This window comes from Saccostrea cucullata, unplaced genomic scaffold, assembly GCF_032062105.1.
Source record: "Saccostrea cucullata isolate Sc308-1 unplaced genomic scaffold, CSIRO_AGI_Scuc_v1 ctg5838, whole genome shotgun sequence".
Taxonomy (NCBI): Eukaryota; Metazoa; Mollusca; class Bivalvia; order Ostreida; family Ostreidae; genus Saccostrea; species Saccostrea cuccullata.
In genome coordinates, this window is record NW_026919849.1 from 119,759 (window position 1) to 139,928 (window position 20,170).

Consider the following 20,170-nt stretch of genomic DNA (forward strand, 5'->3'; position numbering starts at 1 on the left):
CTGAAAAGAAATAAGTTAGTGTAAAAAAAAAGAAAAAGAAATGTGTTCTATTCAAATATAGGCATTGTCAGGGTTCATGTTTTATGCCATCTTCATATATTTGTATTGTCTGTAGACTTTATAAGATTGATCACTTTTCATTATCTTCACCTCTTACATTCTATGTAAGTTTAGTTAAGGAATGTATTCAAGTTTTGTGTGGGTTATTGGTGTGTTAATCACACAGACTTGTCACGGAGGCATATTTCATGAAGCGCGCTAGCACTTCCTAAAAATATGCATACGTTCAAGTCTGTGTGATTCACACACCAATAATTCACACTAAACTTAAAAACATTTATAATATTTACATTTTACATGGTTGGAAGCAACTAAAATACTAGTATACTCAATATTTGAAATATTCGCTGCCTTTTTTGTTGCATTTTAACTAACGTCGCTGCAGCCTCATTGGTGACGTTCGTTTCTCCGTGTACAATCCTACACGTGAGTATACACGAAAGTGGTATTCAAATCAATTTCACAGTTGGCTTAGCAGAAAAACACAGTGAATGAAAATATTAACATATGACTCTACAAGCAATCAATCTGCATGCAATGTATATTATATTCTAGTATATTCAATTATCAGACATAATATGCATGTTGACTGCGAAAAAATCGAATCAAAAGACGTGAACCTTACCATACAATGAAATAAGACTAATGAACATATCTGAGTGAAATGCAGTTTATGTTATGTTTATTAAAATATGCACTAGAAATTTTTTAAAAATCTCCGTAGCTCAACACAAAACTGAAATTTCCATTTGAATTGCTGGATCATTTTCATTTTGTTTAGGTATTCCATATTATTGTACATCATACCAAATAATTTTCAATCTACAAATGATTGATTGATTGTTGTTTCAGAGAATTTTCCACTCATATAGAAACATCACAATATATTTGAAGGGCTTCAAAATTAGACCTTTACTCGGCACTCAGAGCCATTGCTATGTTTGTCTGTATTTTGTTTTATGTCCTATTTGATATGTTTTCACTCAGATAGAGACGTTACCTTAAAGCGGTGAAATGCTTCAATTTTTAACCTTTACTTTACACTGAATGCCTTCTGTGAGTGACGATCTTTATTGTGCCCATGACTTAAGTGTCACAATGCCATGTTTTTAAAAAAGATTTTTCAATTCAGTGCCTGGCGCTTGTGAAGTAACAGTTTCTACCTCTTTTTATCTAGTTCAGTCAGTCAGTCATTTGCGGCCGTGATTTGAACACATGACCTTCCGATCACGGAGCAAGCACTCTACCGACTGAGCTACCGTGAAAAGTGTTGTTAAATGTCATGGATGGAGTTGGGTACCAAAATATCAGTCAAAAAAAAAAATCAAAAGTCCATTAAAAGGCACTTCCTTTTTTACCCAATTAGGAGAGGGGTTAAAATTAAATTTTGTATACGTTTACATGTTTATGACCATTTGCGTCCTGCTTATAAATAATACAAACCACTTTACATGTACAAATGAATTAAAAAGGAAGGATATTAATCACGATGGTTTGTATCCGACGTATAAAGCGTATTTTGTTAAACGCTAGCCGCGTTGTCGAAATTCATGTAGAACACAATTATGATAAGTATTTTAATGTATTTTGTACTTGCGACTTTTATTAATCGGGTCGAGTATTTGTTTCATTTCACATTTCACTCTATATTATAATTATATACTATGCTAGACCTGGATCATTTGGATCCCGTTTCTACCATTGTAAAAAGTATTTAAGTATGTGTATGGCAATTTAAAGGACGGTAGCTACCCCAGTGTTCAAAGCAGTACGCCAAACCAACTTTATCCTCCCAACTGATTCATCCAAAACAGATTTTTTTCAAAATAAGACTTGTAACAACCCCTTTCCAAATACATGTACACACACGCCTGAGTGCGACCGTAAAGGATATTCTTTATGTAAAACTTAGGAGTCACTTCACCCGGTGTCATTATGAAATAGATTACGGTACCTGGATGCATTTCTTGTACATTTGAGAGGAAACTCGATGTTATTTAGCATATGCACTGTTTGTCATAAAATTTTTAAAAATACCAGTATTACAGACTTCTTGACCTTTGACCTACTTTGCAAAATACGAGGGCTGTTCAATAAATTATGTCCTGAGGTCTATGACATCCAACATAGAAATCGGATTTTATTAAGCTTGACTTTCTCTTATGATGGAATCTTTAATTAATTTATAACAGCTTATGTGACGACTTTTCATCACAGAGTCTCTTTGTGAGAAGCTGGAAAACAAGGGCTATTCGCTGCATTAAAATGAGTACGCCATTGGTGATGAGAACTTAAAATAACCAATTCTTTGTTTACCAAATAATTATCACTAATGATGCTTGATTGACATTAACACACATAGCAAAAGAGATAGGCATCATGAAGAGTAAAGGAGTTTTGGGGGATAAATAGATAGATAATGTTTTGTGACACCAACTATATTCGCCAGATCTTTCACCCGTTGATTTGGATCATTTTTCAAACTTGAAAAAACACCTCTCAGAAACAAACAAAATAAGTCCGGGAAAAAATAATAGGATCTACTATATTCCAGTATACGAAGGGTCATACTAAAAATAAGGTCGTCTAAAATTAATTGGATAAAAATGTTACGGACATATCTTTTAATTAAAAGAGAATATTTAAGTGAAATCATTAAGACTAAAGCATTGAAATGCGTTTTTTGTTTTGTTCCGAGCATCGAGGACATTATTTATTGAACAACCCTCGTATACTGCAGATTGTTGCTTTTAACTTATATTTTTTGAATTCAGAGAGGAAGGATTTTCCTTATTAGTATCTATATATACATGTTTATGACCTCAGGGCAATGTACTAATGACACTTTCTGAAATACAGTTAACACTAAAACTTAAATTTTTAAAAGTTTTCTAATGATACATCGAAATCAGTATTTAAAAAGAATGGTGTGGACTAACAATTGCGTTTAAGATGCACTGAAAACCCTTTTGAATGATTGATAAAACTACGCATTGTTTATTTAATAAATGATTGTAATATATAATAGTTGAAGGTCATAAGCAACCTAATTTGGACTTTTTAGGGTTCTTTCCTGGAGTTGAAGAGTTCCACTAAATGAGGGAGTTTTATGTTATACTTTTAATGTCTTTAAAAGAATTTGTACACCTCTTCTAAAACAAATTATGTTTTGTAATTATTATTGTTTATTTTTTTTCTTTGAATGATGAAGAAATGTTCATAATTTGATATATTTTCAAAACCTTTGGTAACGCATGCTGATTTTTTTGTCTTAGAACATTTATTATAAGTTAAAATTTAGAATATCTTAAAAATCATCGGTAGGTAAGGTACCTTGTGTATGTCCTTAAGGTAAAGATTAATATCATTTTAGTTTTGAGGGGTTGGGGAATTTTATTTCTATTCGATTGTTAGATTCTAACGCTGTCTTAACTCTCTGTGGATTTTTGTTTGCCTGACGCAATAAGTCGATTCTGTATACTTTACATGATATGCATTTAACTTGAAGAAATAGACGTGTTGAGACCTCCAAGAGCATACAGTCACTGGAAATTAATGTAAATGTAAAATTTGTAAAAATGTATAAAAAGTAGTCATGCACATGCCATATTTTTAATTAACATTAACTTCCTTATGTTGCAGTACCTGTGTTTGCACGTGACAAACTTAAAGATCATAGGATGTCTAAAAACATGTTATTGTACCATAATTCATTAAGAAAATTTTTTCTTACTTACGGCTTTTAGGCTTTCAATAAATCTTTGACAGACTTTGAAATGTAAGAATGTGATGACAGTTATTTACAATTAAATATTACTTCCTGATCGGAAAAACAATCCGTGATTTGTACTTATTAAATATATATTTCTATACATCGGGAATTCCGTGTCATGTCCAATTACAACTTCTCGGGTCTTTTCGACGGAAAAACAATCTCAAATATGTTAACTAGGCGTCCATGACAACCTGCATTTTAGAAAGAAATGAATAAAACGTAGCCTTTTCAAACAGACATTAATATGCTGCTTTACTCCTGCACATTTTACTAAAGTATGTCTCAACTCTAGAAAATTCTAGCATTAAAAACCTTTCGCAAAGTAAGATAAAGATCACCCGCACGTTATTGGATTAGGATTTTCAAGTGTATCCACATCTGATTTAAACCACCAATATATTGCTGCACAGTACTCTTGAGGTTTCTCCTCATATATCTTAGTGAGGAGTAAAGAAAGAGGCTTGGTTTAACATATACTGGAACCCGCTATGTATCTTTGTAAGGTTTATTTTGGACGTTTCGCAATCCAATAAAGATATGGCAATTCAAATTCATCTGGTCTTCTGGATATTAAAAATATTTAAAACTTACATATGAATTTGAACAATTTCTTCCTTAGAAAATGAAATATGAGTATAAGTTTGATTACCACCTGTAGAATGAAATCCAAGTTAGTACAATTTACATAACAGGCCTTAGAAACGAAGACAATGATTTTGAAGAATTTCTACCTCAGAATGAGTGCAAGCTGGATTGCTACTTGTAAAATTAAATAAATGTTCTTTAAAATACAATTTTATATAACGAGCATTAGAAACGAAGAAAGTGTTCTACCTGCTTTATCAGCAGGACCAGTAAGTACTGATTTTTTAAACTATCTCATTCTTTCCTACTTCTGGATTATTGAATACAGAAGGATAGATGGAATGCAGATGTTGGTATCCAAAGAAATGTATTTTCATATAAAAACATGTGTGAAATATAAAAGCCTTAGTGTTAACTGTTCAAAAGTTACGAGGGCAGTTCAATAAATAATGTCCTCTGTGCTCAGAAAGAAGCCAAAAACGCTTTCCAATGATTTAGTCTTCATGTTTTTACTTATTAATTTCTTTTAATTAAAACAAATGTCTGTAACAATTTTTATCTAATTTCTGATTCTCTTTAGAACTCATTTAAGGTATGACCTTAGTGTACTGGAAAATGGCAAATCCAATGATTTCCTGGACTAGTTTCTTCCTTCTGAAAGGTGTTTTTTCAAGTTTGGAAATAGAAACAAGTCAAAAGGTCAAAGATCTGGCGAATATTGTTAATGTGAACAAACATTAACTTTCTATTTATCCCGAAAACCCCTTTACTCTTCAGGGCGGGCGGGATTGGACGCTGTCATGAAGACATTCAATGTTGTGGATTCCTGATTTTGGGTCCTTTCTCTAATAAACTTTTCGATTTTTTTTTTTTTGCCAAAAATTGCTTTCTAGACTTCTCCAGAAATTAAACTGTCTTCCCAAATACGAATTTGAACTACAATTCCACTAATATTTAAGAAAATTGCAGATAAATATGTCTTTTTGCTCTTGCATACCTTTGCTCTTGTCAGACCTTCGCCGTTTTTATCAAGTACATCTTATTGTAAATTTAGCTTTTAGGGTTTTAAGCAATAGATTCATGTTGCAATATCTGTTTGAATATAAAACAAATGTGGATAACTACAATTACTGATATTTTAAAATAATTGTTAAGAGTTTCGTACACACTGTCGTTTTCATTCATTTTTCAAAATATAGGGTGACTCTTGAGTACCAAACTTTTTTACCGTCAAACGTTTCTTAAAAACAGTGTAAACTACTCCCGATATGATGTCTATCAATTTTGCTATGTGTCTTAAAGAAGGATATGGAGATAACGAACAGTATTCAATTTCAAAGTGAAACATACATCATCAATTATTATTTGTTGAAATTTGGCGAACAGTGCATACGTTATTATGATTTTTGTGGCAAGGACGGTACCATTTTTTGATTGCCATTATATAAATCCACCTGCTCATTTGTGTATAAAGCAGGCATTGGTTGCTGTAAATGTCACATATTTCAGTGAATATTTCTTTCGGATTTTTAACGTTTTACAGCAGCTATAATGAAGCTTTTATTTTCACTCTAGTTTACTGATTCTTTGCCATTCATTTATAATGCTGTGTCTCGAATAGCCCTTGTTTCCCAGCTTCTCACGATGAAACTATGTGATGAAAAGTGGTCACGAAAACTGTTATAAATTCATTAAAGATTCAATAATGAGAGAAAGTCAAGTTTAATGTTATATGATATCTATATTGTTTGTCAAACAGTTCAGGACATTATTGATTGAACATGTATGGCCAAGGTCTTTTTGAAACTGTGTCAAAATCTAAGGCTAAAGTCAAAAGGTCCAACATACAGTTAATATATATTTATATACCCGTTGAAAGTCTTGTCACAACGAATATACGTGTGATGTTTGAAAGATCTTTGAATGTTAGTACATTGAAATGGTCCATGCCTATTTAAATTTATTTTTTCTAAAACAAGGAAGGAAATGGTCAAAACGTAAGCTGATCCTATTTTTTCCTATATACCTGTAGCTTCTTCTTATATTTGTTTTACATTAGCAATAAATAAAAGAAACATATGCATGCTAAATAAAGAAACTGACAAATTATTTATTGTCGGAAAAGATTTATGGTGCTTAAAGCTGGAACTTAAATCTTCCCTTCTAATATAAGAAGTGTGTTTCAAAAACTTGCATATCAGATAACATTTGTTTGCATAATTTACAGAGTACAGTATAGGGCGGCCATAGCTACGGTAATGTCATAGCTAAATTTTGACTTTTTCTCATTTTGGCATTTATCTTTTTATCCATGATTTCTGAATTTATCAATGTTTGATTTCAATATGTTTAAAATATTAATGGTTAAAGATCAGTCTTTTTAACTAAAGGTTAATGTTTTTTGAAGTTTGTTATGCTCGATTGTTAAATGATCATAACAAATTTTTATTGTTATACATGTACATGTATTTTCTGTTATAATTGTTTTCGAAAAGCGAAACTGAATTATGCTTCTCAGATCTGTTTTTATGATTATGAAAATAATTTTTTGCTCAATTAAGGAACAAACCTAATTGTAATGATCGTCTACCTGACAAAAGATTGTCTCGTATATCGGACACACTTAATATAAACTCAGTTAAACCCACAAAACCGTATGAAAGGTATTAAAAAATAAAAAGATACGTCTTAAATAAGGTATTGACACACAATATTAAATAAGAACAACTTAATTTCATAAATATTATTCGTAAAAATATAACTCATTAAACGACAGAGACGGCAAAGTAAAATGCTGGCACAGATAAGGCAGAGAGGTGGACTCCCCGCTGAGTTTAAATCAAATCTGGGCTTAAAATAAATGAAACATGTGGATTTTTGCAATTTTAGAGACAGATTTTATTTTTTAAAATGCATAAATTTTATTATTGTATTCGTATATTGTAATGAAGTTTTTCCATGTAGATCACAGCAATATTAACAACATAATTGTGATATCGATTTATTATTTTATACATGTCATGAATTTAAATTCAAAAAAAGTAATAGCTTTATCATAACAATGAAGAAATGGGTTCTGATTAATAGATAAATTACGACGGGTGATCAAAATGTTTTCTAACTAATTTAGGCATGCACTTTCGTAGAAAAAAAAAATAAAACAGGGCTTTAAGGTATTTATTGTAAAATGAAGGGATTTTGAACGATCTCGAATCGTTTTAAACTAGTAAGAAATACAAATTTGCTAGATCAAGACGAAAGTGAAATGAACCGATAACAAATAAAAAATAGGTCATTTTGCACCTGATTTTTTTTATATTTTAGGAAAGACTTGTCCTTGATGAAAAGAACCTTTTAATTGTGTTAAAATATTTGTGGTAAATTATTCATAATTTCATATTATAATAAAAAAAGATAATTTTTTTTACATATTCGTAAAGAAATTAAATGAAATTCAAATTACTTTTTAACTATCTCTAAATAAAACATACGCTGCCCATGGACGTCAATGTAAAATTTATGGTGCAATAAATTTGACAAATATAAAAATTTTGTAAATTCCTTTGGTGGCGTATGTTTATCTCATACCACCTTTAAAATGCTAAGAAGATTAATCATTTTACACCATTTATTTATTAAGTACAAAATATGGAAGTTTTACATTGATTACCTTAGGAGGAAACTTCGTTAATTTTATTTTAAAAGGACTTCCATTACAATTGAAAATAATCTGGGTTATCCTGGTATCATTTAGTCACAGTATTTGTATTTCAAAACATTAACGTGGTTATCTAATTTGAGTGATTTACAAATATTACTGTGTAATTTTATGCCGCACAAATTTAAATATGTCATTCAAAGGATTGTGTGAATTTGTTTTATGTATGAAGACATGATACTAAATAAATTTCAATGGGTTTTTTCTATCATTTAAGTACTTACTAAAAATTAGTTTATAACGTTAATACACGCCTTGTTTTTTATTTTGATTTTTTATTTAATTTTATATTCATTATGCGTATATTTCCTTCTTTAAAATTTCAAATATACAACGAATTTTTAGCCACATTCCTCGGACGATCATTTTATTTTGAATAAAGAGGTTCTTTTCGTTTTATTTCAACTTAAACTATATAAGAACCTGTTGAAATAGAAAATAACATTTATCCATATTTCTATTCGAAATAAGAGGAAGAAAAACTGGCTTTTCACAGCTTGTTTTTGCTAAACATTCTGTATTCGAATGACAAAAAAAAAACCTCTAAATATGTGAAAGTGTATTTTATTAAAACCAATATATGACTAACAAATGACAAAATAACTACGTTAACATACGAGTATTACTCAAACTTATATATCAATGATTTAGCTGTGCTTAAAGATCATAATTATACGAACAATAAACTTGTTAAAGTATACATTATACGATTAAAACAATGTTTACTAGTCACGTGATACATATACAAGTATGACTAATTACATGGCAAAAGTAGCCCGGTCAATAATTACTAGTTTAAATATTAAAACAATGTACATGTTAAAAAGGAAATGGTGATAACAAAAGGGCCAAAAAGCAAGAAACATGTTATCCTGAGTATATGAAGTATATGAGTTGATGCCTTTCTTCTCGGGATAAGCTTAAAAATTAGAATGATTTAATAGTCCTGAAAAAATTTGATATTTATTAAAAATTCATTCGCATATATATAAAGAATTCTCTATCTCTTTCACGTCTTTTTTAAAAACCAAAAACAGAGAGAAGGTTGCAACCCTTTGCCCGTTGCAATTCCCGTTGCAATTCCCTTTTAACTTTTTCACTGTTAGTATATAAAAAAAACTCTAATAATTTCAGATGGCTTTCCATAAAATGGATATTCCAAGAATGGCCCAACATATTTTAGAGTGTGACACTAAAAATTGTGAGGGAAATTGTGAATTTTATTGCAATCCTTGTCATCAAAAATTTTGTGAACAGTGCAGAGATGAGCATCTGAAAAGTCCAGAAAACAAGAACCATGGGGTGGTCCTTTACCAACAGCGCAAACGGCAACTTCCTGTGGAGAAATGCAAAATCCACCCCACTAAAGAATTGGACATGTTCTGTGATGAATGTGATGAATGTCAAACTCCAGTATGTTCAAAATGTGCATCAGAAGTAGAACATCGGGGACATATATTTACCGACTCAGAATCAAATTATACTCAAATCTGTCGAGATGAAGATTTCCATGTCTACGATTCCCTTTACGAATATATGCCATCAGAATATCAGACGGTATGTATTTGGTATTTATTAATCTATAATTAAATTCTTCTTACTTAAGAATGATTATAGACAGACAGAAATATTCCATCAAAGAAAAGTCGATGTGCCTTGTAAGCTTAGAAGCGGATTCCACCTCTTTCTTTACGCTTATTTAATGATTTCAGAAGAATGCGAGAACTTAAACTAGATCACTGAGAAATAAGTTTGACTGAAATCTTTCAGTAAAATGAAATGTTGAATTTTGATTTTTTTTTTTTACTATTAAATCCTCCATATAATAAAAACTTTTGCCAGTTTTAACAAGCATATCAGGATAAATATGGAAACCCTAGCACTTAGGTTTTAAAAATTATGATATTTAACGTACTACTACATGAATTTAGCACAAACGTTTTTTCTTAATACAGCAATGTGAGTAAAGTTATAGTGAATAATATAAATGGATTCCATACATTTAAAATTTTTTTTAATGAAATAATGAGTATTTAGTTTAATATTTATCAATATTTTTACAAGATCAATGTCCAGGAAGATGTTGCAAAATGTGCAATGGCTCGAGAAGAAGCACTAGAACCCAATAACTTTAATAGTTTTGTGCTGAGACCAGCGCCTCAAGGTCATGTAATGGAGTGTAAGATCATACGAGACAAGAAAGCTAATGGTAGATCTTCTCCAACATACTTTCTTCTTTTGGAAAAAGCTGATGGCAAAGAGGTTAGATACCATTTATTGGATGATGTTCAAATATATCAGACTAATCAAATCTTCCTAACTGTTATATTTAAATTAGTCTGATTGTCTTGAGTAACTTATTATACGAGTATATAATGTATTCTTAGGTAAACAATTTTACGAAAGTTAAATGAGGATAAGTATAGACCTTTGTTGCAACCACTATTGAAATAACAACCACTATTGAAATAATTATATCAATAGTGGTTGAGAGTGCATTTCAATAGCAAACATTGTCAGTAACCACTAATGAAATATGACCACTATTGAAATAATTATATCAATAGTGGCTGAGAGTGCATTTCAATAGCAAACATAGTTAGTAACCACTATTGAAATACGACCACTATTGAAATAATTATATCAATGGTGGGTGAGAGTGCATTTCAATATAATAACCATAGGTTTCAACCAATATTGAAATACGAGCACTATTGAAATAATTATTTAATAGTGGAAAGAGCGCTTTCAATATGATAACCATAGGTTTCAGCTATTGAAATACGACCAGTATTGAAAGAAAAGTATCACAGCGTAATTTTTAATTTTGTCTCCAAAATTTCACAAAAATTGGATTTGGAATGAATAAATTAATAAGGATTGTTTTAGTGAGACAGAATTTTGAACTTCTAAGAACTTCAAAGGAGGTTTACAATTTCTTTATATTCTAGAAATTTATTATTTGCATCATTTTCAATGAAATCGGACCAAAAAATATATAACAATTCAGGCATCCATATTTCATTTGTATCATCTGTCCTTAAATGAAAATTTAGATAGTTATTAAAATAATAATTTCAAAAGTGTTTATAATAAATATTTTGATTGTTATTGATAATACTTTAAAACTAAAACCATAATTTAATCCATATTGAAATCTTTATTTCAAAAGTGAATATTATTTCAATAGTGGTTGGAACCTATGTTTGTTATTGAAATGAATCTTATCCACTATCGAAATAATTATTTCAATAGCGGTCGTATTTCAATAGTGGTTACTAACTATGTTTGCTATTGAAATGCACTCTCAACCACTATTGATATAATTATTTCAATAGTGGTCGTTATTTCAATAGTGGTTGCAGCAATTTTCACTTTTTTTCTATACATAATTAAAGTCGAATAAACAGGATATGCCCTTGCACCGAAGTTTTTTCTTAAATATCTTGTATAACTTTGCGTAGGAAAAAAATGGCGTCATAATTTGACCCGCCAGTGAACGACTTTAAACTTATTCCTATGAAGCTAGATCAATTGAGCAGTGAGAGATCTTATTCTGTGTCAGCATCTTCTTCGACATGGGACCTCGGTTTATACGATCTCATCCGAAGAACCGTTAACCACGTCCCACTTTGGAATTGATCTTGCGACAAAAGGATCAGCTCTTTGTTCCGCGACTCGAGAGCAGATGCTCTAACACCTGCGCCACGCAGGCAAAACATATTGAGTGGGTTTTTATGTTAACAAAAAAGTATTCCCTACCACATGAAAAATTGTTTTTAAGTAGAATAAGTTGAGAACAAAAATTCATATCATTGTTAACCAAGTAACGTTTAACGTCATAGCGCGAAAGTGGCGAGCTTTACCAATGCCAGCTTGTATGTATGAAGGAGATTTGAATTGTTGCAATAAATAAACTAGAGGTACTTTGAGCTCTCTTAATAATATCCCCCACCTCCCATATGAATATAATGTCAGTGTCCATGTTTTTATCTGAAAAATCCAAAATATGTGTCAGATCAAAAAGTAAAATAGGAGGTGCACAATGGTAGTATGTAATCAAGATTCTGTGAAACGGACGGACGGACAGACGGACGGACATACCGATTACTAAATACCCTACCGCTTTTCAAGCGGGGGTATAATAATTTATGTCTGTGTCAATGTTATTTGCCGTTACGGGCCTCAAGCAGTCTGATATGTTTACATATAAACAGAATTCGGTTCCTATTCATCTCTTAAACCACTTGATTTGTATCGATCACAGAGTTGCAAAATTAAGAGTACGGATTTGAAGTTTACTAAATTAATATAGGTTTGGATGATCACAGTTTCATTAAAAGGATTTCCCTTGTGCATACCCGGTACTTAAATGTAGATACTTTTAAAAATAAAGGTATTTTTAGGTGTTTTTACTGGCTGGTAGGAAGAGGAAGAAGAGTAAAACCTCAAACTACCTGATCTCCACCGACCCTACAGATCTGTCAAGGGGAGGCAAGGCCTACGTAGGAAAACTCAGGTAACACTTACCTCCCTTGTCAAAAACTTACAAAAGTTTGATATACTGTTGATTATATAGCAAACACTTTTTATCTGCAGGAACTTATTTTTCCCATAATTATATTCCTGTCCTCTGGTGAAAATGTCCTGTTTGAGAACATTTTTGTCTTTCAAAGATTTAATAAATTCGTTTTCATTAATTCTAAATAATAATGATGTCACTTATGTAAAGTGTCATAAGAATTTGTCGAACTGTACGGTAGTAATTGATTTCCCATATAGGAAATTTTAGAAATAACAAACAGTAACCAAGCCCAAAAGTCCATTACACAATACAAGTTAGGAGCAGAGCAAACACAGACCCCCAAGCCCCTTTTCAAATAGGGAAACACCACTCAGATATGAGTTAACGATAAATTGTATATTTGCTTACAAAATCATTGTCTCGACATAGAACTTACAAAATTATGACTTTATACGAGATTCCTGATATTCCTTTTCATCAATTGTTTGTCAATAATTTACTTCATTTTAGAAATTGTTCATACTTAGAGTATCTCTCTTACGCATCGAAGGCATTCGATGCCTTATGCCAGTGATGTTGGATTATTGCTGCATAATGTAGGAAGTTGACGATTATAAAGTTAAAATCATTGAGTTTATCATAAAGCTTTATTGTAACCATTAGATTTTGAATAAATTCTGTTTTATATGAATACAAAATAGGTTGATAACGGTGCGCGATTAGTTACCATGGGAATTCAAAAAGATTGTTAAAAAACACAAAGACATTGTCAATTAGAAACTCAAGAACCTTTTTAATATCAACTCCAGAGTACTTGTGGTTCAATCAGATTGCTTTTAAACAAAGTAATTTTGCAAATGACTACTGACAATGTAAGTTTATCTACGAGGTTCATTTCTCATTAAAAAAGCAGCTGCCATTGATATAAAAATGACAGGGCTTTAATTTATCTAGCTGGAGAACTGTAGCTCGCAGACAAAATATAATGAGAGACCAGAAAGCTACAGTTCCACAAATTGTAAAAACTGTATAACTATTGGGCACAAAAAGTTGCGCTTAGTTCTGGATCAATTCTTCCAAAGAAACACGCAAGCTAACTCCGATTCCCGCCTTCATTTTGTAACCATTGAATTTAATATAAATAGCAGTTTGGCCATAAAATGTTTGTTTAATACAAAGAACAGTTCAATGGTTATTGATGAGTTGTCTTCATACCAGTGCTAAACAGTATGTTATCCATAATTCCAGCTCTTCAAAAAAGGGGGGTAGACGATATTTTCCATTGAAATCGGAGTTTTCAAGCATCACCATTTTTTGAAATAGTCTTGGATATGATTAAATGTTCCTTATATCTTTTCTTATGTTTTAGGCAAATAAGTAAAACATAAATATATCAATAAAATAGACTGTTTCCGTTGTACATTGCTTTCAAATTGGTGGAAAATTAGCATTTTTATCGCTTTTGTCAATAAACATATGTTCCCCCCGCGTCACACAAAAAGCTTTGATATGAATTTGTGAAATAACATTCCATATTACCTGTAAAAAGGAATTTTTATGACACGGGGGGAAAGATGTTTTTAAAATTTTTTCCATTTTCCGTTGATTTCTATAGTGAAAAGCACAAGTTTTACCAAAATTTTAAAGTTATCTCTCTTTGTTTTCCCGAATAAGTAATGTTTTATGAAAATCCATATATTTATCTATAAAAAAAATATTAAAAAATCTTCAAATATGTTAACTTTTGAAAATTGTCTTGGAGGTAGGCGGGAGAACAATACTATCGTTCGCACTTCTTTTTACTTCAAAGCGAAAAATATATAGATTTCAAAAAATTCCTTATTCCTATATCAAGTACTCTCATAGTCGACATCTGCAGTAAGAGTGTCGGACCGAATTATCTTGAAACCAAAATGGCAGTATAAAGAGACGAAATTTCCGATGATTTCAGTTTCAGGGCAAGGAGGGCTATTAACAACAATTATAAGTAATTTTTATTTTGGAAACAGTGAAAGAATAATATGTTAGGAACACACAGTATGTAATATTTTGAGATGACAGTTTATAAACATGGAGAAATAAATTGGGAAATTTCGCTTTATGTGCCCAATAAATACACAGTTTTTTTTTTCAATGTGTGGCACTGGAGCTCTCTGGTCTGACATATTTTTTTTCGGGGAGCTAAAGTTCTGCAGCTATAATATATCATGGGTAATGGTTGCATATAAAGTTGAAAAGTCGTACGTTTCATGTTGTTATTTTTCTTTCAAAAAATAATTTCAATTTTTCCAAGAGTTCCAAGGAATGTTTAAGTATACACATCTGATTTTCCCCCTTTTCACAAATATATTGTAGCATAATATTCCTGAGGTGTCTCTGCATAAATTTCTTACATAGACACAAGATAAAAAGATGTGCATAAATTACGTTTTGTAATCCTTCACTATACAGGTTCCTGATGTAATTACTTTTCCAGGATTTTACATTCCTTATTGTACTTTGTAGGACCAACTTATTAGGAACACAGTTCACTTTGTTTGACAATGGTGACAGCCCGAAAAGCAATTATGGAAACGCGAGAAAAGAATTAGTTGGAATTATTTACGTAAGAATATAGAGAATATATAGAGTGGCCCGAGAGGACCCATATCAGCCCAAAGGTCGAAAGCCCAAGGATTGATATGTGGCCCGAGGGCTGATATGACATATGACATGGATTTTAGTATGTAGTATTATATCTATCATATATTTAAAATACTTAATATGTGAGTTCAATACGTGATATCGATTTTCGAACCGGTTTTTGATATATGGTAATGTGACGTCACCTGTATCGCACCTTGCAGAGTCGGTGTATTTACTACTAACTATATGATAAATAATTTTCTTATATATGTCACAGCCTTATATAAGAATAAAAGTGAAAATACAATATAAACACGACTGCTGGCTTCCACATTCGTATTTTTGACTTTTCAACTGTGAAATACTTACTATGTTTTATTCATTAAATAAAATTTATATTCTGACACAGTCTTAAAGGATATGAAAATTGTATTTGCATGGTGTTAGAGAATATCAGAAGAGTAACAAAACTCGAGATTTTCCTTCCCTTCAAAAGAAACTGTGGTTTATCAAGATTGTTAGGTTGGGGAGAATAAACGAACATTCCGGCTGAACGAGACTAAAAGTTTCTCCACATATGTGGTTAAAACTCTAAGTTTATTCTATGTTCAACGTTTTTCAATCTCTTAATCACTTAGGTATGACGTCTCAACCGCCGAACTATGTAGTCACAGCCTATGACACTGTGCTCAAAAAGACAGTGGCAAAGAGAAAACTCAGGAAATAGTACTAATCAGAAAATAATAATCAGAAAAGTATAACTCATTGTTTTGCAGGAAACAAGTGTCTTAGCTTTTATGGGACCCAGAAGAATGACCATTATTATTCCAGGAATGAATTCAGATCACAAACGAGTAGACATCAAGCCAGGATCTGTAAGTCTCGTGAAAACAAAAAACTGACTTAGTGTGAATCGAAAAAAAGTTAAGTGTATCCTCTTTGTCAGAGTTTTGGTCCAATACTGTTAGAACCGGAAGAAACTTTAAGTTTCCTCCTCATCCCTCTGTCTGCTTCTTTCTTATTGATTGGAAATATTGAACTGATTTCTGTTTGAATATGAGTGTTCCTTGAGGAGTTACAGATCAAGTTTATTTTATTTAACTTCATTGATTTTTGAGGGAATAAGATCTTCTTACTCATGTTGGAATGCAAAATACATTTGCAAGTTGGGGGGCTAAAATTGCTCATGCAATACTCTCAGAATGTTTAATTTATGAGCTTGTACACAAATTCTGAGTTGCATAGTGGATAAAAGTCGAAACACATTCTAGATGAGCCACCAATTCTTTTCTAAATTTATCCTTAAAACATTCTTTTTGGATTTAAAACAATCTGTTATCAAATACTGTAGAATCACACATTTTTGTTGGGATTAAATTTTGTTGATGTATCATCAAAAATAGTTTTTTTTTTGGTATTTAATTTCGTTGTTTTGAAAGTAACCCTACTCAATGTATAGTCAAATAAAATTTCGTGTGGGATTTTTTTTTCGTCGATAATTGTTAACAACGAAATAAAAGAAATTTAATCCCCCACGAATATTTTGTGCTTTTACAGTATACTACACGTTATAGAAATTAAGATAGAGGGAGAAGATGAAAACTTTATAAATAAGGAAATTGAAATTTTAAATTAGCTTCTCTTATCGGTATTTATAAAGTGTTTTAACTAACTCTTGGTGGTATTTGATAATTTCATTCTTGAATGTTATTTAATTAAAGGTGAAACATACTCAGCAGAACGTTCAATTCGAGAAAATTTCACTCATACAGAAACCACTGAAGAGCTTTAAATTTTAACCTTTTCTGAACACTTACAGTTATTGTGCAGTGAGGGATCCTTATCGTGCCAACGTCTACCGTGACACGAGGTCTCGGTTTTAAGGTCTTATGCGCAGGACCCGCAACTTTCAATTCAAGGTGCTGAGCGCATTGTGAAAAAACAGTTGCTACCCATTTTTATCGACTTAGATCAGTCGTTGCCGAGATTCGAACTCACGACTTTCCCAACATGGAGCGAGCGCTCTATCGACTGAGCTACCATGACGGCCATGCTCAACAGACATTCACAATCAATCTAGTGGGATTATTCGGGCCATAGATAATCCTTGTTTTGAAATTTATTCACCTGTCAGACTATGCGTTATACTACAAATAAGATTCCAACAAGGATAAATATTTTTTTTTGTTTTGCAGGATTCTGATGGCTTGATTAACAGATACAAACGGAAAAATATGCAGAATATAGTGGAACTCCATAACAGGACCCCTGTCTGGAACAATGGTATGTCGTCAGAATGAAAGTCGGCTTAGTATTGGAATACACATATTTCAACACATCGTTATCAATTGTACTACAGATCTCAAAATTTCATGAAAATTTACCCTTTTTTCACTTTTCACTGCCAGATCCACAACTAGAGTTCCTTAATACAAAGGGTAGAGAAGAATATTTGCAAAGTGCTAATGCACTTGGCTATATGATCAATATAGCCCCACCCAAATACCAAGCCAGGGGCCATGAAAATTTCAATTTTAAAAGATGCGCCCTTACTTATCGTAACTTTGTATTTAGTTTGTTTGCTTAATACCAAGGGGCAGAGTAGAAGATTTACAAAGGAATAATTCATTTTAAGTAAAGAATATTTAAGCCCCTCATCCCAAGAGACCCCTAAGCCAGGGGGAAGGGCATATCTAATACAATTTTGGAAGAGGCACCCTCCCTCCTCACAATTATATACTTAGATTATCAGTTTTATTTTATCCTGGAGCAGAGGAGACGATTTTCAAAGAATAAATGCATATTTACTACATTATCAGAAGAGTCCCGTCCTTACTTCAGGACCTCTGACCTTGGAGTCACATTTTGACAATTTTGGAAGAAGCAGAGGAGAATATTTTCAAAGAATTAATGAATTTTCATTAAATAATCATTATATCCCCACCCTAACACAAGCACCCCTAGCTAGCCCAAGGGCCAGGAAATTCACAATTTTGGAAGAGACACTCTTTTATCATAAGTAAGCATTTAGTGTACTTGCTTCAAAACCCAGAAGCAGTGGCTATTCATTATGTCCATAACTTTAAAAAATGATTTAGTGTCTTTTGTCCTTCCCCTTAGGCACAAAAGGCACAGGAACCAGGAAAAAAATATCACGAATTTGCTCCCTGTTACTCCTAGTTGCTACATGCCAATTTTGGTTACGTGGTTTCAAATGTTTAACCCAAATCGCACAACACACGATGACAGACGAAAACAGGGAGCAACATATCACATGAGTAAACTCAAGTGACTTAAGAAAAGCAGTCATATTATTGAAGTAACAGCTATGTAAACATTTTTTGTGTCTTTTTTGTTGTAGAGATTCAATCACACGTGCTAAATTTCCATGGACGAGTCACCAAGGGTTCTGTGAAGAATTTCCGAATTGTGCATGACAATGACGGTAAGAACATGCTGCTTAAGCCCGTAAATTTACTCAATTTTTTTCACTCAGCAATATTGATTAGGTATCAGGAGGAATTATTTGTCAATGTCATCATTTTTTTTCTTTTTTAAATGACATGAATACATGCACTGTGAAGGCGAGAGTTCATTTACATGTATATCCGATGAATATTATAAAGGAATTTCATTATGATATTTTCATTTCACCAATGATTATCGAAGTGTTGCAGATTAATTTTTAATAGAATGTTATGTTTTTGAAGAAGTTATTTATTTTAAAGAAAAAAAGCACTATTTATTCTTACTCGAATATTTCTACTGAATCTGATTTTTCTATTCTTTTATTTTTTTGCTTTCAGTTAAATACATTGTGATGCAATTTGGTCGAGTGGCGAAAGACGTGTTTACCATGGATTTTAATTACCCTCTCTGTGCTGTTCAAGCTTTTGGAATAGCACTGAGTAGTTTTGACAGTAAACTAGCCTGAGAATAAATCCTACCCCACATATCCACACCACCCACCAAAGTTAGAATGTGTCTTAGTTATGAAATTGCACTTTTTAGGTCACCTAAGTCACTCAGGTGACCTATTGCTATCTGTTTTCGTCCGTTGTCGTCCCCGTCGTGCATTGTGTGATAACATTTGAACATTTTCAGCTTCTTCTCTAAAACCGCTGAACCAATTTCTACCAGATTTGGTATACAGCATCTATGGATGAAGGGAAACATAAATTGTAAATTTTTATTGCCCCTGCTCCGTGGGGTCTGACCACTAAAATTAATGAAATATTTAAAAATCTTCTTCTTTACTCCTGAACATCAAGCAGGCAAACTGTTGGCATGAATTTAATCAGCGAGTCCTCTACCAAAATTGTGAAATTCATGGCTCCAGGGTCAGGGGTTCTGGTGCTGGGGGGGGGGGGCTATATAGATTATATAGTGACAATACATTATTTCTTTGAAAATCTTCTTCTCTGCTCCTGGGTATTATATAAACTAAGTATATAGTTATGACGAGCAAGAGTACCTTTTCCAAAATTGTGAATTTTATGGCCCTAGGGTCAGGGGTTCTGGTGTTAGGACGGGGCTCTATTAATTATATAGTGTGTGAAACTGCCTTAATTTTTTGAAAATCTTCTTCTCTGCTTATGCGTATTAAATGAACTAACTTAAAGTGCACAGTTATTATGAGCAAGAGTGTCTCTTCCAAAACTATGAATTTTATGGCCCCAGGGTCAGGGGTTCTGGTGTTAGGGCGGGACTCTATTGATCATATAGTGAAACTGCATTAATTTTTTGAAAATCTTCTTCTCTGATCCTTGGTATTAAATAAACTAATTAAGTAAATAGATATGATGAGCAAGTGTGCATGAACCAAATTTGTGAATTTCATGGCCCCTGTGTCAGAGGTTTTGCCATTTGGTGTAAGGGGGGG

The 20,170-nt window shown here is 32.1% G+C and overlaps 1 protein-coding gene across 1 annotated transcript; it reads left to right on the forward strand.

Annotated features, from left to right (window-relative positions):
• Positions 1–9,297: 9,297 nt before the first annotated feature.
• On the forward strand, positions 9,298–19,503 carry LOC134239387 (tubby protein homolog). Its single transcript, XM_062721562.1, has 8 exons — positions 9,298–9,695; positions 10,203–10,400; positions 12,545–12,657; positions 15,169–15,268; positions 16,065–16,163; positions 17,484–17,571; positions 18,650–18,733; positions 19,095–19,503. Exons 1-8 carry the CDS (start codon positions 9,303–9,305, stop codon positions 19,220–19,222), a joined length of 1,203 nt encoding a protein of 400 aa, XP_062577546.1. The 5' UTR covers positions 9,298–9,302; the 3' UTR covers positions 19,223–19,503.
• Positions 19,504–20,170: the final 667 nt, after the last annotated feature.